This window comes from Crocodylus porosus, unplaced genomic scaffold, assembly GCF_001723895.1.
Source record: "Crocodylus porosus isolate Cpor-Errol unplaced genomic scaffold, CroPor_comp1, whole genome shotgun sequence".
NCBI classification, from domain to species: domain Eukaryota; kingdom Metazoa; phylum Chordata; order Crocodylia; family Crocodylidae; genus Crocodylus; species Crocodylus porosus.
Window position 1 is genome coordinate 54,329,610 of NW_017728947.1, and position 20,728 is coordinate 54,350,337.

The 20,728-nt window shown below is 41.6% G+C and overlaps 1 protein-coding gene across 8 annotated transcripts in view; it reads right to left on the reverse strand.

Annotated features, from left to right (window-relative positions):
* The window catches only part of MGA (MGA, MAX dimerization protein), an 83,165-nt gene that overhangs the window by 5,066 nt on the left and 57,371 nt on the right, over nucleotides 1–20,728 (reverse strand). For 7 of the 8 annotated variants that reach the window (XM_019551384.1, XM_019551385.1, XM_019551382.1 and 4 more), the window contains 9 exons: nucleotides 18,451–20,159; nucleotides 14,473–14,553; nucleotides 10,382–10,506; nucleotides 9,568–9,619; nucleotides 7,719–7,901; nucleotides 5,824–5,935; nucleotides 3,901–4,131; nucleotides 2,245–2,424; nucleotides 320–472 (listed from right to left, as the gene is read on the reverse strand). In XM_019551384.1, the coding sequence (XP_019406929.1) occupies nucleotides 320–472; nucleotides 2,245–2,424; nucleotides 3,901–4,131; nucleotides 5,824–5,935; nucleotides 7,719–7,901; nucleotides 9,568–9,619; nucleotides 10,382–10,506; nucleotides 14,473–14,553; nucleotides 18,451–20,159 (2,826 nt within the window). The remainder of the gene's footprint in view (nucleotides 1–319; nucleotides 473–2,244; nucleotides 2,425–3,900; nucleotides 4,132–5,823; nucleotides 5,936–7,718; nucleotides 7,902–9,567; nucleotides 9,620–10,381; nucleotides 10,507–14,472; nucleotides 14,554–18,450; nucleotides 20,160–20,728) is intronic. The other variant, XM_019551387.1, reaches the window with a different exon arrangement.

The window sequence follows — 20,728 nt, forward strand, 5'->3', positions numbered from 1 at the left end:
CAAGTTCTCTGCTCTGGATGGCAGCAGGAAGTACTACTAGTATAAACATCCACTGCCTTCTACCTAGATCCTATGCAAAAAATCTTCTGTTAAGCCTTTCAGCAATAATCTGACACTGTAGTTCCAAATCAAACTAAACTTCGAACCATGACTTAATCAACAATAGGATGTGTTCCTATTTTCGTATGTCCCCCTCACAGCTAAGAACTATGAAAGTAAAACTCCATGTTAGTTATCATCTTGAAGAACACCAGAATCAAGTTCTGCCTCAGAAGTATTTCACAAGCCCAAAATGAGGATCCCTGAGTATAAAGCTTACCTGAACTGGGCTCTACAGCTGTTACTACAGCTGGTGGTACTGGGTTTCCAGCAACAGCTGACAGAGCAATGGGAATGGTGGAGTTAGTGAAGATTCCTTTCACTTGAACAGGAACTGGTGAGCCAGGTAGCTGAATCATGACAGAAGTAATACCTTACCCAGGAAGAAAAACAATCTTTTTTAATGCTGGCATACGAATGGGAAGTAAAACATTACAGCTCCTAAGGCAGTGGGGGCCAATCTTTTTTGGCAGGCATGCCACAAAACATCCCCCCCACCAAGTGATCCTCCCTCCTCTGCCTGATTTGCTCCTTGCCCAACCTTTTGCTCTGCTTTATCTCCTGCTTCCTCCCTGATCTGTCATGTGCCACACAAAGGCTGCCCATGATACTTGTGGCCACCCTTCCCTTCAGTTAAGGCATCACTTGAAAACAGTAGAAATATTAACAATAGGATAACCTATTTCTTAATAGGATCATCCCTGTATTCTCCTGTTTACACTCAGTTTCACAGATTTTTTTGCCTCTCTTATTTGGAATAATCAAACAGATTCTACTTTCCTGATGACAAATGGTTTATATTTCATTGCTTAATATTTTGGTTATGTTCTCAGGTGTTTTTGTCATTTGTATCAGATTATACATACTGCAGTCAGATCCAATCCCACTCAGCAATTATAAACAGGCAAATGAATGTAAGGATCCTACTGCTGAGGACAAGTGTTATTTTAGAAGCTAAAACGTACGGATCATAGTATCACAGTACTTAGGTTCAGAAGGGACCTAAACAGATCATCAAGTCCGACCTCCTGCCCTGGGCAGGAACAGGTGCTTGGATCATATCAACCCAGCCAAAAATCTGTCCAGCCTCCTCTTGAAGACCCCCAAGATAGGAGAGAGCGCCATCTCACTTGGGAGCCCATTCCAGAGCCTGGCACCTGTAACTGTAAAGTAATGTCTCCTGATGTCCAGCCTGAAACTTCTCTCTAACAATCTGTGGCCATTATTCCTAGTAACCTCTGGTGGTGCCCGGGGGAACAGAGCCTCCCCCAATTCCCACTGGTCCCCCCCGATGAGTTTGTAAACGGCCACCAGATCTCCTCTCAGCCTTCTCTTGTGGAGGCTTAATAAGTTCAGGCCCTTTAGCCTCTTCATAGGGCCTGCCCTGCTGTCCCTTGACCATGCGAGTGGCCCTCTGGACCCTCTCAATGCTAGCCACATCCTTCTTGAAGTGCAGCGCCCAGAACTGGGTGCAGTACTCCAACTGTGGCCTGACCAGTGCTGCATAGAGGGGAAGGATCACTTCCCTGGACCCGCTTGTGATGCATCTGTAGATGCACAACAAGGTGTGATTAGCCTTACTGATTGCTTCTTCGCATTGGCGGCTCATGTTCATCCTGGAGTCAACAATGACTCCAAGATCCCTTTCTGCCACCGTGTTGACAAGAAGGGTGTTCCCCAGTCTATAGGCGTGTTGCTGGTTCCTTCTCCCTAGACGCCTGTCTGCATTGAATTCCATGTTATTCTCATCCACCCACCTCTGTAACCTGTCTAGATCTAGCTGGAATTGGTCCCTCCCCTCCAATGTGCCCACCACTCCCCACAACTTGGTGTCATCAGCGAATTTGGACAGCATGCATTTCACACCCTCATCCAGATTGCTGATAAAAATGTTGAACAGTACAGACCCCAGGACCGAGCCCTGGGGGACTCCACTGCCCACATCCCTCCAGGTCTACCACCACTCTCTGGGTGCGACCATCTAGCCAATTTTCCACCCATCTGACTGTGTAGGCATCAATGCCACAGTCACCAAGGTTTTTTAAGAGAATGTGGCGGGAAACCACATTCAACCTCACATAAGCAAAAGCTACAGCTTTACCACCAATTCTTATCTTCAGCCTGCCTGGTCCCAGGTGGCCTTACCTGGTTGTGCTGTCACAGTGTTGCTGGCAGTTTGAGGCTTTAGCTCAGCTTGCAAGAGTGTGGAAGGAACAGCTGCCATCTGTCCTGGCATTAGGGGGCTCTTCAATGTGAGTACCTGCCCTTGTGGAGTCATCACTAGGCTGGCAGTAGTTAATGTCAGAGGAGGGGATGTGGTTTCCTCTGCATATAAATAATGAAAATAAGTCATTTGTGACACTGAATTCTTGAAGACCTTCAACCTGTATACTAATGCAAGCTGAAAGCTAATCTCTTTGGGATTGATGGTACTATCAAGTACAGGTGGACACAATCCACATTCTCAATTCAGGACGAATGTTCTTGGATCAAATGTGTTAATAACTGACAACAATGATTAAATTCTAGAGTACCTGTACTTCCTTTGAGATTTGGTGGCCAAGTAGGGCAGGCCTATACCATACCAGTATTTAAGGCTGACAGTAAAGGTTGCCTCTATTAACCTGACTCACAAGCCACTCCACCTTCTGTATTAGCAAATGCTGCACCCAAAGCATAAGCAGGAAGAGAACTGATTCCTAGTAGGGTGTCTTTCTAGGAATCTGCTTGTTGTCTGCTTCTATTTCTGTACTGTGGGATGTAAAGGGACAGATGTCAGGCACAAGTTATAGGATTACTGTGGGTAAACTTCTTGTTTTTTTGTGGCTGAGAATACCCAGGAAAGTGCTGAACACACACTGAGGGAGCCTAACAGGAAAGCTCAGCCACATGGGACCTTCTGGGGGCCGGCTGGGCTGCTGCCAGGGTGCATCCTTAGCACAGATGAGGGCTAGTCTGAGCTAAGGGGCAGGACAAAGTAGCATCAAGTGGTAGATAAACCCATATATTCCATTTTGGTGTGCCTGCGCCCCATTGGTGACCTGATTCATTTGAAAAGCAGTGTCTGTTAAGGCCATGCCTGTGCCTTGCATCCAAGTGCGTGAAGGAGCATGGCACCTGCAACTCCTTCTGTTCCTTCAAAACTGAATCCAGGAATTTATGGGGAAAGGATGGCAGATTGCGGCAGTTGCAATCTAACTATTTTAAGAACTGTAGCTGCACCTACCTGAAAATTAGATTAAGGTAAGTGTACAATTCACAGAAAGCAGAAACTAAAGGGGTTGCACCTTGCTACAATAGGAAGGAACTGACAGGCAGCTGTGGACATCCTGTCCTCTACATCCCTGGCTCTGGGGCACTAAAGGGATTACAGGAACAAGCACAAACATGACAAACAGCTTTTCAAAAGAACCTAATCTTGCATGCAAGGAGTACATAACCAGGAGATGTGCAAGTCACCTGGACAATCACACACTCAAAGAAGAGCCAAAAAAATCACCTTAATTTTCCTGTGTTGAGGCCTCATACCCCATATAGCCACTTCAATAAGAAGTCATTGTCATTTATGTAAGTTGTCCAAATGTGATAGATTTTACTTATGAAGGTACAGCATATTCATACCTTCTTGTTCTAACAGTTTCAACTTTATTCCGTGGGATATTCATGAATTTATAGCATGGAGAAAGCTACATCAGCAAGATGCACCCCCCTTCACCCGACTCAGTATTATCCAGTAAACTTTTTTCTTTCCTTTTTTGTTTTTTTTGCAAGCAGATCATACATGCATATTTCCCAGCCTACCTGTAGCCTGGTTTCCCTTCCTAGCAAGTATCAGCGGCTTCCCTCGCCGATTTGTTACAATCATTTGTCCCAGCTCTCTGGAGGAAGCAATGGATCCTTCTTGCTGTCTATTGGGCATGGTGGTGACAGAAGACTCCTTTGGTTCTACTTGTTTCTTCTTTTGCGCTTCTACTGCTTTTTGTTTGGCATAAATGTATTCTAGCTTCTTCAGGACCACTTCCTCTGTTTTACCTACAGAAAAGTTAATGGAGACAGCACCAAACAGGCTTCAAATACTGTTTGCTCTCAAAACCAAGAATGGAAATGGAAATCAACTAGGTAGGACCCAGCAACTTATCTGCTGACTGTTGGGCCAGAGAACATCATTTACCTGCGATTGAGAATGCCTTATTTTACACAAGGTGTCTTATAAACGAACCTTATTTGAACAAAGGCAATTTTGGAATAAACTAGTAATTTTTTCATGCAGCACAGAGCCACAGACTAAACTATGAGACCAATAGGTAACTATAAAGAGGAATAATTTAATTAGACCTAAGAAAAATCAACTGCATTCAAAAGCTTGTCTAAATCTATCCCAAAAACGCAGCTGGTCCAATAAATTATATTACCCACAAAAATCCTTCTCTCTCATGTAAAATATAACCAAAACTAAAAAAATTGCATTCAGGCTCTTTCTTGATTGAGTAAGTCTCAGTCAACAGCAGCCTTCCAAATGAAGTTCTGGGGAGGATTACCAGTTTTAATGCATTTCTAGAAGAATGGAAAGTACCATATTTACCTTGATCCCACAATGAGGTTTCCCCCCTGCATTTAACATGGGGGGGGAACCCCTCATCTTGGAATCGAGCATGAGGTGGTAGGAGGAGAGGTAAGCTGCAGCTGTGACTGCCCTCTGCCTCTGCACCCCCTGCTTCTCTCATCAGCTTCATAGCTGGCACTGCTGCTACTGGGCTGGGCTATGGCCATGCTCCAGGCTGCAGTGCAGATGGTACCTGCCAGTGCAAGAGCCAAAGCGAAATTAAGGCAGGTGGGGAGAAGGGCACAGAGGCAGCCCCTACCACTGTTTTCCCTGCTGCAGTGGTGGTAGGGATGAATTTGAGACAATCCTCCAATAATTATAATGGCTGCATACGTGGAAAACTATAGTACATTTATAAATTTTCCATTTTCTAATTGTTGGGGGGTTGTCTTAGGCTCAGGTAAAATATGATAGTCTTGTTACCCAGACTTAACAGAACATAGAACTGACTTTGTGTACCTACATGAATACTAGGATCATCCTAAGAACAAGTTATTCAGCATGGAATATAAAATAAACTTGTGTTCACTGGACAGAGCTAAATTAATTATCTGGCTGATGCAGCTACTCTCAAAGTTATGGGGTTAAGAATATAAAAGTTCCTCAGGGAGTTGAAAGCATGCAATGGAAGGCAACAACATCAGACTTGTGTCTAAAGATAATCACAGTTTTTGAAGGCTATCTGAAGATGTCTCTATGCCTAGAAGAAACAAAATATTCAAGAAACAAAATATTCTTCCTTCTAGATGTTCTCAGTACATCAGACACTACAGTCCTAGAGCTCTCTAGCAGGGAGACATGGCCACCCTCTCCTCTGCCTGTGTAGGCAAAACAAATGGGGAAGACTTCAGAAGGATGACTCTATTCCTATAACCCGATGACCAACAGGCCCGAGTTCTGTCGTCAGTCCACTCCACTACAGAATTCATAGACTTCAGTTTGAAGCATCTCCTCACCCTTTTTATTATGCAAACACTGAATCTGTTTTCCCAAATACTTTTCAATCCTATCTCTGCCTTCTAAACTCTAAATCTAAGATGACCGGTCTCCCACTCAGTTGAATGTCTACTGAGGTCCTTTCTTTTAGTATTTCAGCCGCTTTGTCCCTAAAATGATCTTACCTGAAAGAGTGGATACTTTGCGGATCAACGCATCCTGTTTGCGAGTCAGTAAGTTCTTTTGTCCAATCAGTTTATCTGCCTGATCAGTCAACCCTTGAATTTCTTCATAGGCCTAGAAGAATACCAAAGCACCAATTTAGAGACTAACCTTATGCATAATGCAAAAAAGGGCAGTTCTCCTGTCCTCCAAACCAGTGATTCTCAACCCTTTTAAGACTTGGGGCATCTCCTAGTAGACTGAAAGCACCCTCGTTAGACTCGAGGCACCCCTCAGCAAATACCAGCTCTTTTACTTGTTTTTTGACAACAGAAAAATAGAGCAGTTTCTCTGTTGCAAACAACCCAGGAAACGCCACAATAGGTCTGAATGTTTTTAACACTATGGATTCCTATTTGAAGTCTTCGGGTTTATTTTGCGAATCATGTTTGCACACCTAACAGAGTTAGCATTGTGTGGTACCTGCGGCACCCTTGAAAAAAATCTCAAGAAACCCCGGGGAGCCATGGCCCCCTGGTTAAGAATCACCACTCTAAACAACTGCATTAAAAACAAAAAAAACATCTCCCTGCACACATTTTTACCGATATTATTTTGAGAAACTAGGACACAGTTGAACGCAAGCAATGCTTTTACTTCAAGTCTGTGCACTTCTGTAAAGAAAACAGCAAAGTCCTATGATTCTAACGTAGGGATATGCATAATTATCTATCCATGGCAATTAGGCTGGAAACCGTTATGTTTGTGCGCTACCATAAAAATTATGGTGGCACATAGCACAAGCAAGTAGATGTCCATACCCCTTGTTGAGCTACAATGCTGAAAAGAAATTGCGGGTGCAACGTATGCCGTATAAGCTTGTGTCATTATTTTGCAGTGGACCTCTACTTTACACCAAGAGAATGCAGGCAGCCCAGGACTGCCCACACTCTCCAGCTGCCCTGGGCACACGCCCAGTCCTGCATGTCCTGGGAATGGGAATACTATTTGCACACATGGAAAGGGAATTTCAGGGGTGTATAGGATCAGGCCCTAAAGCCTCAGGGTGCCTGCCCAGGATCCTCTATTGGCGGAAGCATGGCCTGGCAGGGAACCGCCTGGCAAGGGAGTCTGAGGGCATATTGTACTGCTGCATCCTGACTTCAGGTGCCCCTGTGTAAACTGGGAACCCTGGGTCCCCTGCTTGCAGACATATGCCCTGAGATTCCCCAGGTATACATAACATGCTGTCGCGCCTCAATTTGAGGTGCACCTCTGCAAACAGGAAACCTGGAGTTTGCCCATTTGCAGAAGCACACCCCGAGTCAGATTCTCCTGACACACATCTCTGCAAATGGGGAAAACCAGGGTTCCCATTTGTAGAGGTGCATCCTAAGCATCGTCTCACAGGATCAGGCCCCAGCCACTCCCAGAAGGGTCCTGGCCATGCAGGATAATGGACATCTGTTTTGCTCATTGAAGTAGAATATCTGTGCCAGGACATCCCCACATAGCTATTCCGCTTTATTTGGCATTATCTGTTTACAGCCTTATGGTCCATTTGTTTCCTGCCATGTATGCTGTTCTAATCAAATCCTATGCTGAAATATAACATTTAATGAAGGGAAATCTCTTCCACATCAAACAGGGATAATTCTCTTTAGTATACATTAAAATGTCCTCGTTGTAGAAGTTGAAACTTTTACCAACTTTATTGTGTTAAATTAATGAAGGTAGTAATGAAGGAGAAGGAAGCTAAATTCTTCATATTTTTATCACGCGAACTGATTTAGAGGGGACATACATTCACTATTACCAAAGGATTTTTATATCCTTAAAGTGCTTCTAAAAGACAATGACTACTACCCCAACCGACAGGGTTTTTTTTCCATTTGAGTTTTCACTGTAAAATACTTACTTGTTTGAGGATGTAGCACTTGGAGACCTTTGGAATGTTGTGCAGTCCCAAAGCTCCCTTCAGCTTCTCAAAGAGATCCCTCATTTCATTGCGTCGTCGACGTTCATTTGCTGTGTGCGTCTGGCGGTAATGAGCAAAAGCCTCTGCCTCACTCTTTTGCTTTCTGTTCCAAAATTGAGGTTTCTGTTGGAAGAGAAACTATGTGATGAGATCAAATAAAACAGGAATTCAAGAGCAAATGAATACACACCAAACTTACAGTCGCTACAGACACATTCCTAGAGTGTCTGTGACCGAAAGCTTACAATTAAAGAAATTTTTTTGCAAAAATCTTGTTAGAAGTGATATTTTTTATTAGACCATCATGAGTCCCAACTGCTTTTCCTCTAGACCAATACAGCTACAACTTGGATACCTAGATAACCCAACATACAGCAAGTCACAACACTGCTAAATAAAATCATAACATTTAGCTACCAGCTCTTCACAAATGCTGATGCATCCTGAGAATATGACATCCCGTAGTCATCCTGTAGTAACTGTGTAATACAGCTGAAGTAACCAACCTACATGCTTCATGGAGACCAGGTTAAGAACCTGAGCAGCCATTACTATTTACAGCAGGGATGGGCAATTATTTTGGGTGGAGGGCCACTTACAGAGTTTTGGCAAGTCATTGAGGGCTCCATGACAGGCAGCGAGGGGCAGATAAATATTAATTTTCTAAACTTTTTAGGGGCCCCACAGGCTGGATAGAATGGCCTGGTAGGCCACATTCGGCCCGTGGGCATCATTTTGCCCACCCCTGATTTACAGGCACTCAGTATATTAAAGAACTTCTGTAATGTAGAGACACTGCAATACAAGGTAATATACCATGGTTTTCATAAATATCAGCATGCACTTGTAACTTACTCCTTTTACTTTTTTTTTTTTTAAAACTCCCCCACACAAAAAACCACAATGAATACTGAAGCTACCAAATCAAATTTTGGACAAGTGACCTTCTAACTGTTAAACCAATTTAATTTATACACAGCTGGAGGAGTATGCAGGGAATGGGGGGCAAACAGACAGCTCCCATAAAAATAAGGGAGCTCAGAAAACATATTAATTTAAGTTACAGATAATTTAATTAAAAATGTTAAAAGCAGGCTCTGATTAATTTAGCTGCCACGAAGTAAATATACAGCTAGCTATATTTATGTTAGTAAATTTGTTGGTTTTATCGTTACTTTGAAGGCTTTTGAATGCAAACTTTTTCATTCTGCAATACAGCACTGTATCTCCTGACAGACCTCTTCAAGCTAATTATGGAAGTCATTTTGAGTCTGTTCCAAAGCCCAAAGTCAATGAAGAGTCTCACAGATTTAAAAGACTTTTGATTTAAAGCCCAGTTAAGAGTCCTCTACCTTAACACGGTATAGCTATTTAAGATATCATTTTCAGGAATCCAGATTCCCTTTGCCATTTCAGTAGTCTTGTCGATAAACAATAAATCCCTTTTACCAAACGAAGGAAAACCTAATTCCAAAATTTATTACATTACACACACAGCAAATTATATATGCTATGAAGAGAAAAATCTGTGACATTTTAAGAGTTAAAAAGATATAACAGCAGTAATTTCCTACTATATAGTTAAACTTAGATCCAAAGCCCTCAAAAGTTAAGGTCAGGCTTTTCACTTGAATGGGATTTTAATTGTATGAGCAACCCCTACCTGGCTTCTAGCCTTGTTAATCGTAAGTTTAAATATCACACATTTATGTTTCTCTGGTTATAGAAGTCTATGTTTAAAATGGGAGATGTGATATTAGAAGGGGGAAAAAAAGGAGTAATTGTATACCTTAGTAGACTTTTCTGTTGTTTTCTCATCTGAGGAGCTGCGAATATGGTATCTGGAAGACAGCCAAAAAGTTTTTCCCAATGCTAATCATCTCATACGCTCTTTTGTCATTAACTACCCTCCCAACAGCCTCAGAATTACCTGTGTTTATTCCCTGAAAATATGTGAGACAAATGCTTACTGCTGCTAAGATCTTTTCCAAGAAAATAGGCTACATTTTAGATACTGTCATACTTACAAAAAGCCAACTTTCTAATAAGTGTAAAATAACCAACCATACAATGCAAACAGACAAGCTTCTATTTCTCCACATGAAAAAGACTGAGAAATAAGTGTCTGTCAGCAACATCCTCAAATATGTTAAATGTGAACTCCAGAGCCAAAACCAATGTTTGTACTAAATAAAAAAACAAATTCAAGAGCAATTGAATATACACCCAAGTTACTGTGTTATTATAGTCTCAATCCTAGATATTAAAATAAAAACACCCACACAGTTCCCCAATATTTTCTGAGAATCTTTTTTGCTTAATATATTCACATCTAGTAATAAATAATATCTTGACTTCCCTGTTTTTACTGAAATATTTCTCAGAGGACAGGGAGGTAAGTATATTTTCAGATATGCCAAGTGATCACCAAGATCCTTTACAGATTTTGTCAAAATCTTTCATCAAAAGAGGATGAGATACTGCTAACATAGCACATAAAAAGGGGAGAAATATAACTATTTGGTCAACTAGTTCATTTTCAAGCACCTCGCTATGGGAAAAAACTGCATTAATGCTTTCCATTAGTAGAGAAAAAAGCATACTTCTGCTTGGAAGGTCGAATATTAGCAGCAGTGGCCTTCAGACGGGCAATATTAATCTTCTCTGAGAGTTCTTCCACTGTTTCAATGTCCACCTGCTCTTCATCCTCGCTGTACTCGCATGAATTCTGGAATAGTCATTTAACGAAGTAAGTATCTAATTCTGGAACAAGAGTTCAAGCCAAACACTTTTTTCACTTTAGACTCAAGAGAGATTATAATATTATAATAGGAAACAAGACTGGTTTCTGCCAAGAAACAGAGGTTAGACAGGGTTTTTTAAAATAATCTTAACCATGACTTTCAAGGAAAACAGCTCCCTCCCACCATTTCAGAGCAGACTGGGAGTGATGGCAAGGCCAATTTTTGCTATTTAGTCATTTAGTATAAATTACACAAAGCCTGCATGGAGGTAGAGTCTTCTAATTTACACTTTCAGATACAAAATCAGACTGTCCTTAAGATGGAACCTTATTCATTTTGGACCTCTGCCACTGACTCATTCTTGCTCCAATTAAAATTAATGCCAATTTGGAAATCTATGGAGATAGCAAAAATTACTGTAACAGAAAGAGAAAAAAACTTGTCATTTTTTACACTGTCAATTTAGCTTCTCTTAATGCTTAGAGTCAGTTTTACTGTTTTTTGGAGGCCCATGACATCTCTCTCATGTCCCTAATTCTCCCTAATTCTCCTACACTATGCGAGGAACTCATGCACAAACTTTCTTGAGTTCATGCAAAAATGAGTGCTTGACCAGTCACTCTGGTGCTCTTAAGAACACTGGCCCTACAGTTATTTTTAAATAAAACCAACTCCAAGGCAGATCTGCTTTAAGATTATCCCAACACAGTAACCTAAAAAATCCTATTCCAATTGTCACTATAGAGATTAAAAAGCTGTGTGCCAGTGCTTAGAATGCTGGAATGGCAGTCTTATTCAGTGTCATACAAAAACCTCAAACTTTAACAATTTACAAAAACAGTCTTTATTCTTTTACATTTGTCATCACTAATTCAATTATACGCTAATATTTCCTTCCTTTTTTGTGAGAAATATAATTATGCCTCCATTCTAAACTTCATTTCACCGAAGTACCCTGAACCACTCTTCCTGGTCTTCTCTTGTCTCTCTCTCTTTTTTTCTTTCTTTCTATCCCTTCCTTCCTTATAGGGAGCTGCTTCCTCTCTTCTTTGAATTGTATACTTACCTAAAACCAATATAAACATTTAATTACAGAAAATAAAATAAAAATTAAGTAAAAAGACAACATGCATTGATAACAGCACAGAAAAGCGAGAGGTCTGCAAAAGCTACTGCTTTATTTCAATTTGCAATTTATTCTGCCTATTACTGTGAATACACAGAGCAGTACTGGTATTTTAACTAACTCTTCTGGCTGAAAGGGAAAAAAATGATGTTGGATTACATACTCGAGATATTGGTAACTGGCTATAGATTAAGGTTGGCTAGGGCAGCAAAGGATAGTCAATATGAATACAGAACCATCTATAACTCCATAACCACTTGGTGCCTGCTAATATAGTACTTCCAATTATCAGTAAACCATAAACTAAATGTAAACCAACAGTATGCTCTTGTTGGAAAATAAATAAATAAGCCAACAGCATCCTGGGTTATATTAGCAGGAATATCATTTCCAAATCAAGGGAAGCAATTCTTCCACTCCATTCAGAACTGGTGAGGCCTCACCTGGAGTCCAGTTTTGGACCCCACACTTCAAGGGCATGGACCACGTGGAAAGAGTCCAACATGGATCAACAAAGATGATTAGGGGCCTTGGAGAAGCAAAGACTGAAGGGGAATTTGACAGCATTCTTCAAATACCTGAAGGGAGACTGATTACAGAAAGATGGAGATGGACTTTTCTCAGTGACTGTAGGAAAGGGGACTAGGAGCAATGGCCTCCAGCTTCAGCAGGGAAATTGAGGTTAGAGACTAGGAGGAACTTTCTGACTACAAGGGTGGTCAAGAACTGGAATAGTTTACCTAGAGAAGCTGTGGAAACTCCATCCTTGAAGAGTTTTCAAGAACAAGTTGGACATAGTTGTCTGGGATGATCCTGCCTTCAGCAGGTGGCCAAACTAGATGACCTTGTAAGGACCCTTCCAGCCCTACTTTTGTATGATTCTATGAACTTACTACGGGAACATGGCACTTAAAGTGATCTAACTTAGAACAGGCAAGGGGAAATAAAGAGAATATTTCTTAGCTGGTAAAGTCCTTTCTTCTAGCAGCATCTCCCACAGTTGTATACTACACACAGCTTGTGCTTCTGCAGGTTGCAAAACAAATTCAGCACCACTGCTAATTTACTGTACACTTGACTCCCTCATGCTGCTCTACCACATGAGTTAATACAAAGATTTTTATATATAAAACTCTCAACAGGATATTATTCAAATTAAGTAGCTAAAAACTCTTGCAACTATGCACAGAAACACTTCTGCCATCTCATTTACTGACAGTAAGTTTCCCTTTGTTACAGAGATCTTATATCGATGGCAAAATTGTGGGATACATTGCTAGCAGAAGGGAAACCAGCAGTATACATATTTCAAACCCTTATGAAGCACAGCATCTCCCTTAATTATGTACCCCCAACATGAAAGGCAATAAGCAGAGGTATTGTAAGGGATGGGAAGAAACTGAAGAGAGATGGTCCCTCTTCCTAGAAAAAATGAGAAACAAAATTTAACTCTCCATTACAGGACACGATCACACAGAACAACTGGAAGAAGAGTTGTAGTTTAATTAAGGGGACCCAGAATGAACTACATGGAGGAGACCTTCCACTGCATTCTGCACCTCCTCTGGTCATCTCAATCTCTTTAGCCAGGCAAAGTGCCTCACAACCACTACTGTAACCATAGGGCACAATGCCTGGTCTGGCATGTCTATGACTGCTTGGAGCAAAGTCCCCGCCAATGTCTGCCCTTCAGAAGCAAGGGCTGAGAAAGCGCCTCTAACTTCGGCTGATAGGCTGGCTGTCAAAGTTACTTATATGTTTCTAAGCCCGAGCCAAGTAAATTGATAATTTAGCCTAAAGGCTTGTAGGAAAATAAGATTTTCTTTGTAACAGGTTCACAGCCACTTCTCCTTAAGGGTGGACCTAAATATCTTTGGTTTATTTATTCAGTAACAACCACCGAGTAAAGTGGAAGGTGGATATAAAAATATTATGGCCCTTTAGGGGCAACTGAGCACTTTCTATTAACCTTCATTGTGGCCTCATTAATGGGCAGAGACAGCTTGGTACAGCCAGATTGCTGCAGGATGACAACTTCAACCATCTGCCCAGGCCGAAGTGGAATATTTTGTTTACAGAAGAATAGAGGAGCCTGGTTTCTTGAGGCTCATCCAGTCTCTAACCTGAATATGGCAAACCCGCTTAATCTAGTAAATGCATAGTCAGAAGACCAGGAGCACCTGGCAGAGCGACCTATCTACTACTGCATGCAGAGTATGGCTAGAAAGGCTAGCTAAGAACCACGTAGCTACTCAGATGTGAACCAAGGGGTCTGAAGGCCAGAAAAGTCCTTGAGAGGAACCTCTAGCCCTACAGTGCAGTTTCACAGGCACAACTGTGCTTCATATCAAAACCAGATCAGTACCTCAGCCAATCCAACCTTTGCAAGCTATGTACAAAGACAGGACAAAGCCATGGAAGAGCATGTCACCATGGGGAGCATAAGCTGCAATGTTGCAGAAAGGAGTGAGGCATTCAGGTACAGTTTAGAGCACTGGTAATCAACCTATTTAGACTCCAGGCACCCTTCAGAAAAATTAGTTCTCATTTATTTTCTGACTACTAAAAAAACAGTAGAGCAGCGTTTCTGTTGCAAGGACCTCAGAAAGGCCACAACAGATCTGAATGTTTTTGACACATTGTATCACCTTTGAAATCTCTGGGTTTAATCTTGTGAATCATGCATTTACAACAGTGCTAACATTATATGGCACCCCGTGACACACCTGAAAGGATCTAAAGGCACCCGAGGGTGCCTTAACATCTTTGTTGAGAATCACTGTTTTAAAGATAATGGATGGGAAAACAGAAAGGAAATACTCACAGTTCTTCCTTCCTTCTTCTTCAGCCAATATACATCATGTCTAACAGCAATGGGGCTTCTCTCTGATGAGCTAAAGGAGACCTGAGCCAGTCATGAGGGAAGAGAAAACTGAATGAGATGTGGATTTTGTAGAAAGGGAGAGTTCTCAGGGAGTTTTCCCTCTTTCTCTGGACCTCCTTATTTCTACAGTAGAAGACAACCCCCATTCACACCATCTTTAAAGCCTCAGGTTTTCTGGTTCCCTCATAAGCCTTTGATGAAAAAAATTATCTTTGTTCCCCCCACTGAGAAGTACTTCTCTCTAGTGACTGGGTTACACTTTAGCCTTTTTTTTTCTTTTTTGAGAAGTAGATAGAGATGTAATTTTTTTAAATTTAAGCTTAGTTCTCTATATATCATGCTAAACTAAGCTTGCCCAGGCAGACTTTCTCCATCAACACTATTAACAAAAAATTTTACAACTTTTGTGATTCTATGTTAAACTGATAAAAACTTGGTTACACATACTAGATCTTAGGTAGAAATGTGAAGCAAGCGAGTCCTTCTTATAAAAAGGACAAGAAATGTCCTTTGCAATTTGGGTTAAATACTGCTGCTTTCTGGGTACTGTTTTTCAGGATTTTATTTCCCAAACAATTTCAAAATTTGAAGAAAAATTATATGGTGTATATGGAAGTAAAATAGTAATCTTGAAACAGATATTACTTTTCTGTGATTTGCAAAGAGAAGCAAGCAGGAAGGTAAACAAAATATTTTTATTTGAAAATGAATCCTGAAAAAATGATAATGACTATCCCAGACTTCAGCAAAGGATCTCATAAGAGTATAATAAGGAAAGTAAAGCCAAAAAGGCTATATTCTAAAATACAACCAATAATTAAAACTAAAAACCTGTTCCTGCTCCACCTCATATACCAGTATATCTGCAGTAAAAAACAGCAAGTACAGTTTTGATTGCAGAGATCCTTTCAATATATACACAATTCAAATGAGTACTTAAAAATCTCTAACTTTCTAGAATGAACTAAAACTAGAGGCAGGGAAGAGGGAAAAAAAGAGATAGCTTATGTGACTAGGAGCAAAGAACCAAACTAGGTAACAACACTGAAGAGCCACTGAACTTACCAACATATAAGGATTTACAGGTCTATGGACAAATCATAGGAGAAAAAGGCCTGGAAGGGACCTCAGGAGGTCTCTAGTTCAACCCTTTGCTCAAGGCAGAATCACCCCTATCTAAACCATCCTAAACATATGTTTGTCTAACACAGGGGAGTCAAACTCACTTGGCCCCTAGGAACCAGTCCACAGGCCACATGAAAAGGCATGGGGCTGGCCCCAGGGGCTGAATCCAGCCCTGTGCCACACTCCAGCTGGTCTAAGATGCACACACGACAGATCTAGCACCTGCAGCACACTCCAACCAGTCAGGGACATGAAGTGATTGTGGCACCCATTCTGGCTGGTCCAGGAAAGGTGCAGTGCAGATTTCAGACTACCCAAAGCAGGCACTGGATCGGGCATGCTAGAGATGCAGGCACAGTCCTCCTCCTCCTGACATGCCCAATCCAGAACCCAACTCTAGTCGGTCTAGAACCACGCTTCAAGAAGTGCTGCATGCAGTGTCTGCTTTGGACTAGCTGGAGTGGGCACCACATGTGGCACAGTCTCAGACTGGCTGAAGCAAGTGTTGGATCCAGCATGCAAGGGGAGTCCAGGACTAGCCCTACGTGAGTGTCACATGCAGCATGCATTGTGAAATGAACGCTGTGTGTGGCATGTATCCCAGGGACCTGCATGCAGGGTTGGTCCAGTGCCTGCTGCATGGCATGTGGATCAACTCAAGACCCAAAACCAGCACTGGGGGGCCAGATGCTTATGGGCTGTATCTTTGGCATCCCTGGTCTAACCTGTAAAACTGCATGAACAACCCAACTGCACCAACTACCAGGCATCATACCCAAAACAACCTCTGCCACAACTTGCTAAGGGTAAAGCACAGGAAAAAGGCACTATCAATGTCCAGCCACAGCAAACAGCTAAAAACATGCTCAAGAGATCCAAGGAAGAGGACTACAGCCCCCACTACAGAGGACGGCTAGTGCTGTGGGGGGGTTTTGCTTATCTGGCTGAAAATCCCTTCCTGATCTGAAATGTGGTGGTCAGTCTGACCCTGAGCAGAGAAGCAAAACCCTTTTGACCAGAACCTTTAGGTTTTTTAAGTCTCAGCAGAAGCACTGGTACACCTGTCTTAAATCCCAGCCTTTGACAGCAGCCAACAATCAATGCACGAGCAAAACCCTGGCTTCTGCAGAACAGAAAAGGAAAAATTCCTTTGTAGCAATCAGCAAAGCTCAGAAACATAAAAAAACCAAATGCCCTCCACTCTGCAACCTGGGGACCATGAACACAAATTCACACCCTGATAGACAGCCAGAATTCCCCTATCATCCTATGTCCTCCATAAACTTATCCTAGATCCTTTAACCTTCTTTAATAACCAAGCTGATTGTGACAGTCTGCTTTATTCTCCTGTGCTGAGCAGTCCTCTCCAATTTCTGCTTTGGACTGCAGAGCTCTTCCCATGATCTCTGGGCAACGCATATAGAAGTCTTTTTAGTTTCCACCTACTGCTCTTCACAGCATGCTCCAGGCATTGCTACTTCTAAATTATCCCTGACTATGGCTATTTAACCTCTTCCTGAAAGCCTCCAATGAAGGAGACTCTGCAAACACCCATAAGCAGCTTGTGCCATTGCCTCACTTTTCTAACCTCTCTCATCTTCCCTTGATATCCAATCTAAACCTACTCTGCTGTATTATTAAACCACTGCCACACATCCTACAGTCCTCCAGATATCATGTCCCCCATTCATAGCCTTTTCTGTAAGCTTAACATGAAAGCATCATATCCCGGCACATAATGGCAGTAAAAATGAATCAACAGGTACTCAAGTGGGTTAACAATCTGAGTGATGCTACTCCCCCTGCACGCTCTTTGCACAATGAACAGACAACCTTCATAAAGTACTTCTCTGTATATTCACATAGAGGACAACAGAGATAAAAAAAAATACTAGGCCTGAAAAAAACAAAAACAAAATTTATCTCCAGCAGACTTTCTAGGGGTTTTCAGAACTATGAAAACATGTTTGATGAATGACAGCAATGCATTTATTTCATGCCATTTTAAAGGTTTACAAAAGTAGCAAGCCATCTAATGACAGGACTTCACTTAAGTACCTACAGTGGTCATTAATTAAATATGCTTGACTACTACTAGTCATATTGAAAGCTCAGCACATAACTGATTGTTTACTCGGGCAGGGTTTTCAGCCTATGCTGAGCTGTGTTGCTGCAGCTTCTCTGTTAACAGTACCTAAAGCTAGTTATATCTAGAGGAGCAGCAATATGGATATACAGATAAAGTCTTTCACAATTCAAGCCTGTGAAAGAATTTTGCTCAAGATACTTAGGCAGACAGACACTACAGAGGGAGTTCAAAGATCCTTCATATTTGCTTCTAGAAATGAGGAAGGGTCACCATGAGAAGGCAGGAAAATGGAAACTGATCAAATACCTTTTTCATGATCCTAAAAACTGTTATGTTCTAAAGTGAAAACCTGACTTGTCTGAACCAATATCAAAGGGAAGGAACATACTGTGTTTCTATCACTAATCTGTCAATGTATCCCATTTCCTTAACAGTGAAACAGACAACTCTGCCTACAATCCTGTCTCTCAAACAGAACACATACTGTTAATAGAGCCAAGTACTGTCAAGAGTTTGCTTAACTAGCCTGAAACCAAAAACTTTTTGACCTGTATTCACACCTTTCAAAGTAATTAACACCTAGCCCATTAACAGCTTAGTGAGTTTCTAGGCTTGCGTATCTTGACACATCATTAGCTTGTTGTTTTTCAGGGGGAAAAATATTTCACAAATCAAGATGTTGCAGTTTACAGTTAGGTACCCACCAGTTTTTCAACATCCACTTCCTCTTCACTCTGGAAGTCAGAAGCTCCATCCAGCATCTCATCAGCAGAATCATCAGTTTTTTCATCCTCCTCATCCTCATCCTCCTCTTCCATGTAATCAAGAGCAGTATCAGCAGTGGGTATATAACCCTTTTTGTGATGTTTGAGTTCTTGTGCTCTATCTTCTGGTGTTAGGAGATAATCTTTAGCAGATTTCTCAGTTTTGCCATCATTCTCTGCACTACTTTTATTTTTGGAAGTGGTTGCATGACTAGATATTTTGTTCCCAAAATCACTGACGCGTTTTGAATCGACCTTACCAGTTTTACCTTCTTCCTGCAAATCAGCAGTGCCTTGTCCTTGGTTAGGTGTGCCATGGCTTTCTTGGATAACCAAACTTTTACAGCCCTCATCACTTTGTACATGTTTCTCTCCTGAGATTGTATACTTCTCCCCTGTGTAACTGATCTCAGATTTATTTCCTTCTTCTTCCCTGATACTCTCTGCCTCTGTAGATCCCGCACATTCTTTTCTGACCTCTGACTGTGCAGCACTGTCTTCAGGTTTTTTCTGGTTGTCAGGAGGCTGAGTCTTCTGCTCCTCTTTGCTCACCAACTCTGCATAATGCTCTTGCTTCTCCTGTGGACTCTGTGGCTGTGCAGCATCCACAGTGTCCTTCCCTTTGTTCCGCAATTGTGCATTTTCCTCCTGATTAGCTTCTGGGCTCTCTGCCTGTTCAGAGTTCATTTGTTCCACCCCACAGCTCTTTAATTCCATAGCCTCTGCAGCCTCTTCCTGCTTCCCGAAACTCAGTGGACATGTAGTATTTGCAGGCTCATCTGCTATCAGACCGGTTTGTTCTGATACTTCCAAAACAGTTTCAGCATTATTTGAAACCTCCCCTGATGCCTCTTCAGAATCTACAGGTGCATCTTTCTTCTCAGTGACAACTTTATTTTTCTCACTGATGTATGAGTGGTCTGATGATATCACATCAGCAGACACATCATGTTGGAAGGTGGAAGTGTCATTTGAGTAATCCTCCAGCATCTCTGACTCTCTGTCAGCTGTTTCGGATGCAACAGAGTTTCTGTCAGATAACATCATACTAGCTGCTGACTCCCCACTACTAGTTAACTGATCTACTGACAATTCATTTTCCTCTGGTTTGCCGTCTGACACTGTGACCTCCGATTCCATGACTTCAACCTCTTCTGGCTTTTCATCCTCTTGCTGCTTAGTAGGAATGAACTCCTCTTCTTTCTGGCTTACATTCTTGGAATCCTTCTTTACCTGAAGGGATGCCACATGATGTAGAATGGAGTTTGGAACAGACTTCTGTCCTAGGAGCTGAAGTAAAGCAAAATTGCCAGACTGAAGTGGTATGAGATTGGCAGCACTAGTTGGCTGACCTCCTGAGCTTTGGGTTACTTTAGTTTCAGAGCACGTTTGACTTGCCATGGTGCTGGAAGCTGGAGGTGAGATCCTCAGAGTCAGAGTGCTTGCTTGTGATACAAAACAGGGCACTGGTGGTAGGACGGATGATGCTTGAGTGACCAGATTAGCTGCTTGTGGAGACTTGGACCCCACAGTCTGTACTACTGGGCTGGCTACAGGGGAAACAGAAGACACAGGAGTGGAGGGAGTAGGAGATACAGGCGTCTCAAGAGGCTTAGAAGGTCCAGGCAACCGAATTCCTACAACAGACCCTATGTGAGAGATATTAAATAGTAATTACTATTTCCAGAAATCAATCTCTCTTTGTGGTTCCAGCACATGGTACTATATAGTAAAACAGACAATTATGGACCATAAACTTAGGTATAAGAAACCTGCTGCTGCAGAAGTGGTACGCTGCTATACAATTTCTGTACTACGTTTCCTTTTCACAATTTTTTTGAATCAATACACAATGCAATCATAAACACAACTCAAAAAAAGGACATAATGAAAATATTTTTAAAAATCTGAGAAGTTTCTTTTAAATCAGAAATTTCAAATGAAATTTAAAAGTTCAATTTTTTAATTTCCTGTTGGTAGAGAAAAACTCCTTCCTCCCTACAATTGTTAAGAGAAGAAAAGTGGAATTCCACACCCTCCACCTTCCCCCCAAACAGATAAAAGGGAAGTTATGGACAATCTCAGTTTGAAATTTAAAAAAAATATATAATTTTTAGGAAAATGTGTTCAATTTAAAAGTTAATGAATGAAATACTGTTGAAATAAATTGACCAGACTAAGAGGTTATGTTAATTTTTTTTCTTACTCAACCTTAGTA